Raw genomic sequence first — 10636 nt, 5'->3', positions numbered from 1 at the left:
CATAATGCCATGACGCAGAAAGATAGGGGACAAATACATAGGGGTGGGTTGGGGTAAGAGGAACAGGAAGAGACTAGAGGGCCGACAGGCAGGCAGAGAGAGAGAGAGAGCGAGGAAGAGCTCGTCACGGTGATATGTGAAGCATAACTGATAGCAATTAGTTCTCATGAAGAAAACTGTCGTGAATCACTGATGCCATACCTAATCAATGTGGACACAAGAAGATGATGTTTATCAGAAACTGAACTCCAGGAAAACACAGGTACGATAGACTTATTGAGAGCGTGGGTGGGTAAGGTAATGATTGGCAGGCGGGCAAGTACAATCCAAGATAGGAATTCAGTGCCTAAAGAAGTGAGCAGGAAACCAGTCCTGGTTTTTCATAAACACCCCTCTTGAGATTATACCATATTATGCTTACAGGTACAGTGGCCGTTCAGTCTGTGTCACACTAGAAGTCTTCTACATGTGTTGTTGGGAATTAACATTTTGATGAACTCTATTAGATTACCTAATACATTTTCTTAGAACCAGTTCCACAATCCCCATAATGTACAATAGAACATCCGTTGATATATTTGTCTCATCTAATTTTTTATCAGGTTTACACTGAGACAGACGTAAATGGATGTTGTCATGGAATACCCAGAAGTCAAAGTTGAAACAGCTGAAGAGGAGCACTTGGAGGATCTAATCATTATTAAGGAGGGAGATGTTGAAAGAGTTGTTGAGGGAGGGATAGAGCCAGTAACAGGCAAGAGCAACGATAAAGACTCCAGTGCGGAAGAGGATGCCACTGCCAGACATGGACAGATTGGAAAAACCAACACTGAAAGTGGAGATGGCGACAAAAGAAAAAAGGATAACCATATAAATCAAGCAAAAGGAGAGACTGGGACAGAGGATGGGGTTGAGCACATTAAAGGGATGGATGAATTAGTAATGGATGGACCGAAAATACATGGCAAGAAAGAGGGGATGGCGATGGTGGATGAAACAGAAAAATACAAAACAGCAGAACAAGATTTGAAGACGGACAAACCATCACAAGGATTACAAGTTGGCACAAATAGACATCTTCCATTTGACCAGTTGCCCAAAGATACGCTGAGCCCAGAGCATGCCACAAAACAGGTTTATAACATTTGCTTTCACACAAAAAATACAGCAATTTCCCTTGTGCCCACAATTACAATAATTCCGTTATTGGGTTTTCTTTCACATATAGAAAAAGAACAAACAACATTCCAGGGGTGGAAGAATGAGGGGTTCATTTTGTGGTACAGAATTTGTAGGTGTGGAAATGCCAGCTTGTTTGAAATGAGTAGTGATACCCCCCATTTTGAAGTCCTTGATAATGACTACTCTTTCTGCCACCTGTCTTTCACAGGCTCAACGGTTAACCCCTTACTTCCCAGACACGCTGTATGACCTGGTCTTTACTCTGCAAGAAGGAAGACGACTCAATGACCAGCGGTGCTCGTTCAGAGGAAGGAGAAGGTGCCATTCTGAACCCAACACCTACATTCCGGCCCACAGAGCCCACAGAGGTGATAGAATGCGAAAACAACTCCCTGTAGTGATAACTAACTAAGTGACTGTGGTAAACATAACAACTGTTGCAATTAGCTTCCCTTGTTTCAACATTGACATGCTGACTCACTTCAAATGACAGAAGGGGAAAAGCTGTAAATAACTGTACGGTACCAACATCCATTGAAGCGCTTCTACCATATAACTGTGGCAGGGACACATATTAGGATGTCTTTTGTACATTAGTAAAATATTGAAATAATATTGCTTGAATAATTAACTAGGACACTAAATGAACTAGGCCACTAAATGTAGCATGTCTCCACTCTCTTTTCTCCCCTTCCATTTCCAACAGTGCATTTCTCCTCAATGACCTCGCTGCAGAAAGATGAGTTCTTTGACTTGGTGGCTACTTCTCAAGGCCGTCGGCTTGACGACCAGCGGGTGGAACTACATGAAACCCCACCCCTTAAGCCGAAAGCCAATAAGAAGAGGAGCAGCGTAAAAGATACAAAGCCTAAAAAGTCTGCTCCAATTGCAGTGCAGAACGAGGACTTGTACAATATGATTCTCATCTCGCAAGTAAGTAACTGTAATCACCCAAGCTGCCAATAGTCAATTTGACCAAAACATTATTTTGTTCTTGTCATAAGCAAAATATCATGTAGGCATCATGTCATATGGTGTTACGTTAATATCATGTTACAGTGCTACATTATCATAACAGATGAAGGATCTTCATTTTCCTGCGCTCCAGGAAATGCAATGACTTTGTGCTTTACATAAATGAACGGAAAACCCGCACTAACACAGTTATATTAACAGTATTTCCCTTTTCAAGTAGCTTAAATTTGGCCAGTTTATAGCCTAACCACCGATCATGCAACATCATAGACTAAACATTCAAATGCTGTTGCTGAAGGATAATTTTACTGCAACAATACTGATCAAATGAATATCCTACATCTGTATGTCATGTGCTGTAACATGGGCATTGGGTATTATGTTGTAGGGTGTAACAACATATCATGTCATATGGTGTATAAGCATCACGTTATGTGATGTTACGTAGGTGTAATGTTTCGTCTCCGTACCTCAGGTCCAGTGTAAAATAGGCATCAAACCATGTGGTGTTTCTGACTGTCTCTGTACTTCAGTCCCAGGGTAGGCTGGAGGAGCAGCGCAGTGTGGCCCCAGGGCCTATGGATGACGAGGACTTCTTTTCGTTACTGCTGAGTGTCCAGGGAGGACGCATGGAGGACCAGAGGACTGAGTTGCCTGGGATTCTGGGAACCTGAGAGATGCACATGCTGTGGAGATGGGCTCAAATTGGGTGTAGCCCTATAGAGCAATGGCTTTTGCTTCTTATTCACCTGGCCAGACCAGGCATGACCATTTGGTTCTGTTATGGTCTGAGTTAACAGTATCATCTATATCGATGACTGCATCAGTAATTTAATAAAAAAATAGTATGTGAATAATAGAGGCTTCATTTTCTGTTGCATAATGCTGTAGAGACTAATTCCAATGTTTGTTGTATGATATTAAGCTTACAGAGTGGGCAGATTTGGATGTGGACTGCACAATAATTTTGATGATAATCAAAATGCCCCTACGCTTTGGGGTGCTTTAAATGTATTTATTGCAATTTGAGGAAATAAGTTTTGCTCACCACAGCAGTGAACGAGTATGAATGAGTGTTTGTGTTTCCATGTTATATTTGAATTCAGCTCCTCACGAGAATAAAATAAGCGTTAAATGTTTGACCTGCATCAAGAGTGTTTCAAGTTGTTCCCCGAGAAGGCTTACGATAAAGTGCCTCAGCCTTTGTCTACTGGACCCCACAGAGATATTGAGGGCCAATGCAAGGGCCAACACAGCATCAAAAGCCTGGGGGCCTCCAGGAAGCCTGCAGTCTTGTCAGACTCCAGTCCACTCCAACTGAGACGGCAACTTTCAGAGGAAGTCTTGAACTGTCTAGGCAGGGAAGGTGGTAAGTTATGAGGAAGAATACTTATTATGGCAGTTCCTCAAAGTGTGATTCAACATTCAAAAGGCACTCACACATTTGAGCTCTCTTTATTGCAGGTTGAATACGATCAGAAAAAATAACAAACCTGCTCACTTCTTGACGAAGGCATTGATGCCAATATGTAAAGCTTATTAAAGAGCAGTGATAATAGCAAGAGCAGTGAAAAGTTATCATATCATATGACAACTGGCTGCTCGAAGGTCAAAATGCTAAGTGTGCTCTGTGCAACACAAGGAACTTGAAGTGAAGTACTTTCTTTAACTTTCTTTAGCCTTCTAGTGTCACGCTCGTTGTAATAAATAGACCAAGGCGCAGCGTGAGTAGAGTTCCACATATCTTTAATAAACCGAAACTCACTCACACACATACACACACGAACGAACGAACGAACGAACAAACAAACAAACAAACAAACAAACAAACAAACAAACAAACAAACAAACAAACAAACAAACAAACAAACAAACAAACAAACAAACAAACAAACAAACAAACAAACAAACAAACAAACAAACAAACAAACAAACAAACAAAACGTGCCGCTACTGTTGTGCACTCTGGCAACTAAATGTTAACAAGATCCCACGAATAACCATGGGGAAATGGCTACCTAAATATGATCCCCAATCAGAGACAACGATAAACAGCTGCCTCTGATTGGGAACCATATCAGGCCACCATAGACATACAAATTCACCTAGATGACCCACCCAAGTCACTATCACGCCCCAACCAACACAGAGAATAACAGCTTACTATGGTCAGGGCATGACATCTAGACTTTCTTTACAATTGTTAAAAACAAAGTCCCAAAGACAGAGAAACTGTTTTGGTGGAATATGAGGTTGAGGTTCTCAATCCCAGGCAATTTGCCATAACCACTCAATATTCATTACTCAATTGTCAAATGAAAGATATCTGCCTTTACATTACAGTGTTGCAATGCACTAATGCTGTTTACAGAAATCTATTTTTCAGAGACAACTAGGCTGTTAGGCTAGCCTATATGTGCTGTGGAGGAAATGTATCAACTCCATCCCTTAACTGTTCAACCATGGTTGACAACAGCAAGGAAAACACACTTGTTCATTAAATATGTATCATACGTTTGCGGCTTGCTTTATGGTCATATATGCTCTGATTCCATTTAAATTAATAGATTTTCCCCATGTGTAAAAGGCAGAAGGGTCCATCTGGTCCAGGGCGTTAATGCTCCACTTCATTAACTCGTGACCAAAAGCCCGCCCAGTGACATCATACTTCAAAACAAGGATGCATCTCAAATATAGAAATGGAATAGTTCGCCACAATCAAAGATCACGTGGATACGGAAAAGCTGTAGAATCAGCGCCCTTGTCAAATTCTTATCTACTCAAAGGTAGGCTAAGTGTTGATGTAGAAATTAGACTTTTCAATCAACCTTACAGCGGGGCACATTGGGCATAGGCTATAGCAGGGGTATTCAACTCTTTCTTATTCTACGAGGTCCGGAGCCTGCTGGGTTTCTGTTCTAGCTGATCATTATGTGCGCAGACCTGGGTCTGAATCAGTCCCTCCTGATTACAGGGGAACAAAGAAAACGCAGTAGAACTGGCTTCGAGGTCTGCTTTTGAGGAGGCTATAAATTTCGTTTGCATGGGTTATGCTTCATCCTAATTGATTCTAAAGCAGTTGACAAATCAATTAGATATCAAATCAATGCAAAATCGGATACTTTTTGTTAGTTTAATTCTGATACATTGTTACAACATTGTAACATAATTTTAACATCGACTGTCGGCTACTGTTGTAATTTGTAATGCATCGCTGCGTTCTCTTCTTGTTCTAAAGCCACCCCTTTTCCATTTTAGTCAACACATGTTGAAGTTGTCATTTTGGCAATAGTTTTTCACAGTTCCTAAAAGTATTTTGACCTCGTTGCTTTCCCTTCAGATGTTGTCACTTGTTGTCCTGATGATCCTGTTTCAACCAGAAGAGGGAGGCTCCTCACCTATCTCCTGTTACAATGATCAAGGGGAAGCCGTTGACTGGTGAGAACGGTTCTGGGCAGACTGAAGATTGAGCTGATATGACCTCCTTCTTCCCTTAGGTCTGTTAACTACTTAGTCACAGACAGTGTGCATAGCAAGGTATGGGGTGGCAGGTAGCCTAGTGGTTAGAGCATTGGGCCGCTAACCAAAAGGTTGCTAGATTGAATCCCTGAGCTGACACAGTAAAAATCTTTTGTTCTTGTCACGTTCCTGACCTGTTTTCCCTTTTTCTTGTATTTATTTAGTTGGTCAGGGCGTGAGTTGGGGTGGGTTGTCTATGTGTTATTTTCTATGTTGGGGTTTTGTGTTCGGCCTGGTATGATTCTCAATCAGAGGCAGCTGTCAATCATTGTCCCTGATTGAGAATCATACTTAGGCAGCCGGGGTTTCACGTGTGTTTTGTGGGTGTTTGTTTCCGTGTCTGTGTTGGTTGCACCACACGGTACTGTATCGGTTTATGCACTTTGTTTATTTGTTTTGTAAGTCAGTTTCAGTTTCGTTATAATAAATCATTATGAACCCTAACCACTCTGCGTATTGGTCCGATCCGTCTCGCCTCTCCTCGTCCGAGGAGGAGGAAGAATATGACGATAGCCGTTACAGTTCTGCCCCATTGCCAATAAGATTTTGTTCTTAACTGACTTGCCTGGTTAAATTAAAAAAATATGCGAAAACAACACTAAAACAATCAAATACTTTCTCTCAGGTTCTATCTCTACAAATTCCCCCACGTTGATCGTGAATTTCCCAATGATGGACAGAGTTATCTACTGATGGACAAAGGCAGCGAGGGATGGACAGATGGAAACGTGTTGGTGAATGACAGCACTGGAGCCCTGGGGAGGACAGTGGGCCAGCTGTATGAGCAGGGGAAGGTCTGGTTCCTTCTATTATTAATATCAGACCACATTTGAATGAACTGTGAAACTTAAACAATTTTTTTTAAATGACAAATTATGAGTTGTCTGTTGATACAGGCCCAAAATGTTTTTTCATGATGATGTGGCCGGTGACACTTTGTTTCTTGGAAGTTAAATATATTGAAACTTGACTGCTGGCATGCAAACCATTTTGGGACTGTATCAACAGTGGACTAATTCAAAAAATACCAAAAGATAGTTTTTGAGTGGATTTTCCCTTTAAGTTTCACTTGCAACACATAGCAGTATTTACCACTGCTGAGGATTTATTTTTGGAAGCTGGCCCCTCCCTTTTTTTGTGACAGTGGAATGAGACAGAATGACACAAAAAATCAAAATGTGGATCTATAATTTTTTTGGTGGGTTGTTTCTTTCACTGTCTAATTTTCACTATGGTGGAATTGGAGCTTTCTTTTTACCCAGACAGCCATGATAAATAAATACAGCATATGACATGTTATCAAAGAACAAACACTATTGGCGCTATAAACCTTGTTTGTTTCTGAGTTTAGAGTGTGCAATATACATGAAAGTGTATATCTTCTGATAAGTGTGTGTACTTTCTTTTGCAGAATGATGACATTGCATACATCCTGTACAATGACCAGAGACCACCCGAGGAGGGAGAAAAAGGATTTGGTTTCCTTAGTAGCCGAGGTGGCCACACTAAAGGTCAGGACAATATAAACCTCAGCTGTATACTGTATACAGGCATCACATTATAATGTTAATCTCAGCACCCAGGCCTCTGGCCAGCTACTCCATTTGTAGCATGTTAATGTTTTTGTCTGACAAGAGAGTATGTACTGTTGTGAAATGACTCAGCTTTCAATGAGTGTGTTATCTCCCTCTCTCCATCTCAGGTGTTGTCTTATTGGACAAGACACAGGGCTATTGGTTGGTCCACAGCACCCCTCATTTCCCCCCTGTAAAGGAAATAGGGCAATATTCCTACCCAGGTAGTGGTGTACAGAACGGACAGAACTTCATCTGTGTGACCTACCCACTGGAACGCTTTCAGGCCATTGGTGAGACTGTAATCCTGTAAAAGTCATTTGGAATACTATAAGTTTACCTTAGAATTCTGAAAAAGTATCTTGGATTATCCACCCTGTTATAATGCATGAAACTGTGAATGAATTGTTTCATGAAGACACAAATGTGTTCTATTTCATGTGACTGTTTCATGCTGAGACAGACTGTCTGTGCGTACAACCCGAGCCGACAAGGTGGGAAATCTGTTGACGTGCCCTTGAGCAAGGCACTTAACCGTAATTTTCTCCAGGGGTGCCGTACTACTATTGCTGACCCTACAAACTAAGTGCTATGTCATAGTCATTCTCCACAGTAATAGTGGGTATCTAATGATAAAGTACTGCTGCCCCTATCACTGAAAAACCTGCATGCAATGAACTTAAAAAATGACAATTAACTCATTATTACGCAACAGTTAATAAAGCCACATTAATGTTGACAAAACAATTGTGAACCAAAAATAACATTTGCAAAAACAATTTAGGTCATTAGCATTTTAGCATATTGTAGTAGCAAGTGCCACTACAACCTGGCTAGCAAATGGTGCTGTTACCATAGTGACAGATAGGGTTATCCTCTATGGCACTGTAACCATAGAGACCATACTCCTCCCGCTGTGCGATGTTTGCTCTGTAAGTTTCATGTCTCTCGTGGAGTTATACTGAACAAAAATATAAACACAACATGCAACATGTCCGGTGAGTATGCAGGCCATGGAAGAACTGGGACATTTTCAGCTTCCAGGAATTGTTTACAGATCCTTGTGACATGGGGCCGTGCATTATCATGCTGAAACATGAGGTGATGGCGGCGGATGAATGGCATGACAATGGGCCTCAGGATCTCATGGTAGCTCTGTGCATTCAAATTGCCATTGTTAAAATGCAATTGTGTTTGTTGTCCGTAGCTAATGCCTGTCTATACCATAACCCCACCGCCACCATGGGACACTATGTTCACAACGTTGACATCAGCAAACCGCTCGCCCACACAACGCCATACATGTGGTTTCCAGTTGTCAGGCCAGTTGGACATACTGCCAAATTCTCAAAAATTACGTTGGATGCAGCTTGTGGTAGAGAAATGAACATTCAGTTATCTGGCAACAGCTTTGGTGGACATTCCTGCAGTCAGCATGCCAATTGCACGCACCCTCAAAACTTGAGACGTTTATGGCATTGTGTTGTGTGACAAAAGAGAGGCATTTTATTGTCCCCAGCACAAGGTGCACCTGTGTAATGACTGTGCTGTTTAATCAGATTCTTAAAATGCCACACCTGTCAGGTGGATGGATTATCTTGGCAAAGGAGAAATGCTCACTAACAGGGATGTAAACAAATTTGTGCACAAAATTTGAAATTGAAAAAGCTTTTTGTGCGTATGGAACATTTCCGGGGTCTTTTATTTCAGCTCATGAAACATGGGACCAACACTTTATGTGTTGCGTATATATTTTTGTTCAGCTTAAGATGAGTGTCATTAATTAAGATAGTACTTGTCTTGGAACTTGGTGCCTATTTAGAATTTTTTATTTAACCTTTATTTAACTAGGAAAGTCAGTTAACAACAAATTCTTATTTACAATGACGGCCTACCCCGGCCAAACGCGGACGACGCTATTGAATCACACGGACAGACAGACAGATTGATCAGTCAATTCATCATTATTTGCTTTACTTTTGACACAATTCATTGATTGAAATGTTTGAAGTGTTCAGTTGAAGTGTTCAGTTGACATGTATTATGTTTTAAATTGCAGGAGAGCAGTTGCAGATCAACCAGCCCAATGTGTATGACTGTGGTGTCCCTGCTTCCTTGGCCTCTCTGGTGCCCGCACTGGCTGATGTCTGTAACAACAGCCAAGGGCAGATGGCCTATAGCAGATTACCGCACACCCAACCTGCATCCAATCGCAGTGTGCCTCTCACCTCATTGGGTGGAACCGAGTTCATCAGCTTTGCCAAGGGGAGATCATTCAATAATGGTAAGGAACAATTTTCAAACTATTCATTTGTCATTTTTTGTACTGTTGAAATGTTGTTTCATGGTAAGAATGACTATTCATGTCATTACCGTTTTGTCATTGTGATTGTCCCAACATTTAACCACAATATCCCCATTTCCCCTCCTGTCTCCCTTTAGATCTGTACCACTCCTGGGTGGCTCCCTCCCTCCAGTCAGACCTCCTAGTCCAGTTCTGGATCCACTCCACTGGCATCCTGCACTCTGACTGCTCCCTGGGCTGGAAGGTCCTGGACATCCAGCTTATCTCCCCAGGCGGGAGGATCACCTTCAAGGCCTCCAATGACCACTCCAAGTGGGCCGTGAGTACCACCGGGGGTGGGTTGGATGGAGCTGCTGGCTGGGTGTGTGTGGGCGACATCAACCGCAACGAGGCTGAGGAGAAGAGAGGGGGCGGGACAGTGTGTCTGCAGGACGCCACGGTGTGGAAGGCCTATCGGACAGCGGCGCTGGAGTGTGAGATGTGCGGGGGAGGGACCAGCGGGTGTGATGTGGACGTAGAGGATGCAAGGCACTACCAGGGAGATGTGAATCCGTAAGCATCAGTGTGGCAGCAGTGTAAAGTTACTAGTATGCACACAGTTCACTGAGCAGCTAGGTTTATTAGCATTATTGAGCTCCGTGAACAAGGTACCCCATAGAATGTTGATTAATAAGCATCAAATTCATTTTTTTTATGGCAGTTTTGGAGTGTTTCATAAATTGCCATGAATAGAAACATACTTGAAAGGGAAGTGGCACTCCTATAATCATTAAACAATGAGCATTTTGATACGTTCTATGTAGTTCTATAAGTTGCTAATGACTGTAGGCAATGTTGATTGTGATCTCAGGTATGTTTTTTGACATTTTATATGAGTCTGTTTTCAATCTTTTTTATGTGACAAATGATTTAAAAAAATGATTGTTAAAGTATGTGTAATGTTTTTTCTTTAATTCTCTTTAACTTTTTAGTCAAACGTTTGGTGACTTTTTCAGCTTTTAGCTTGAAACAGGCAAAGATACTGACTGTCTTCTGTCCGAATAAAGAAAGTACTGTTGTTGCGGGGTGCACAAATATTTTG

General features: G+C 41.7%; 2 protein-coding genes across 4 annotated transcripts; both read left to right on the top strand.

Moving 5' to 3' along the window:
* The first annotated feature begins 64 nt into the window (after positions 1-64).
* Positions 65-3297, top strand: LOC129837794 (uncharacterized). Its single transcript, XM_055904237.1, has 5 exons — positions 65-262; positions 603-1134; positions 1391-1550; positions 1889-2115; positions 2691-3297. Exons 2-5 carry the CDS (start codon positions 625-627, stop codon positions 2829-2831), a joined length of 1038 nt encoding a protein of 345 aa, XP_055760212.1. The 5' UTR covers positions 65-262; positions 603-624; the 3' UTR covers positions 2832-3297.
* A 1517-nt stretch (positions 3298-4814) lies between these two features.
* Positions 4815-10631, top strand: LOC129837208 (deoxyribonuclease-2-alpha-like). 3 transcript variants are annotated; one of them, XM_055903186.1, is made up of 7 exons: positions 4815-4943; positions 5498-5595; positions 6302-6470; positions 7088-7187; positions 7379-7543; positions 9310-9534; positions 9693-10631. In XM_055903186.1, exons 2-7 carry the CDS (start codon positions 5498-5500, stop codon positions 10109-10111), a joined length of 1176 nt encoding a protein of 391 aa, XP_055759161.1. In that variant the 5' UTR covers positions 4815-4943; the 3' UTR covers positions 10112-10631. The 3 variants fall into 3 exon arrangements, with proteins under 3 accessions (XP_055759161.1, XP_055759160.1, XP_055759162.1); XM_055903185.1 differs by lacking the exon at positions 4815-4943 and adding an exon at positions 5065-5166; XM_055903187.1 differs by lacking the exon at positions 4815-4943 and having other exon boundaries at positions 5567-5654.
* Positions 10632-10636: the final 5 nt, after the last annotated feature.

This window comes from Salvelinus fontinalis, chromosome 38 (assembly GCF_029448725.1).
Source record: "Salvelinus fontinalis isolate EN_2023a chromosome 38, ASM2944872v1, whole genome shotgun sequence".
Classification (NCBI taxonomy): domain Eukaryota; kingdom Metazoa; phylum Chordata; class Actinopteri; order Salmoniformes; family Salmonidae; genus Salvelinus; species Salvelinus fontinalis.
The sequence above is the reverse complement of the archived record's forward strand: the minus strand, read 5'-3'. Positions and strand labels throughout refer to the sequence as shown.

Coding starts and splice junctions, on each gene's coding strand:
- LOC129837794 (XM_055904237.1), top strand. CDS start 625: ATGGATGTTGTCATGGAATACCCAGAAGTCAAAGTTGAAACAGCTGAA. Junction 1,135..1,390: donor CAGAGCATGCCACAAAACAG/GTTTATAACATT, acceptor TGTCTTTCACAG/GCTCAACGGTTAACCCCTTA. Junction 2,116..2,690: donor ATATGATTCTCATCTCGCAA/GTAAGTAACTGT, acceptor TCTGTACTTCAG/TCCCAGGGTAGGCTGGAGGA.
- LOC129837208 (XM_055903185.1), top strand. CDS start 5,089: ATGTGCGCAGACCTGGGTCTGAATCAGTCCCTCCTGATTACAGGGGAA. Junction 7,188..7,378: donor CCGAGGTGGCCACACTAAAG/GTCAGGACAATA, acceptor TCTCCATCTCAG/GTGTTGTCTTATTGGACAAG. Junction 7,544..9,309: donor GGAACGCTTTCAGGCCATTG/GTGAGACTGTAA, acceptor TTTAAATTGCAG/GAGAGCAGTTGCAGATCAAC.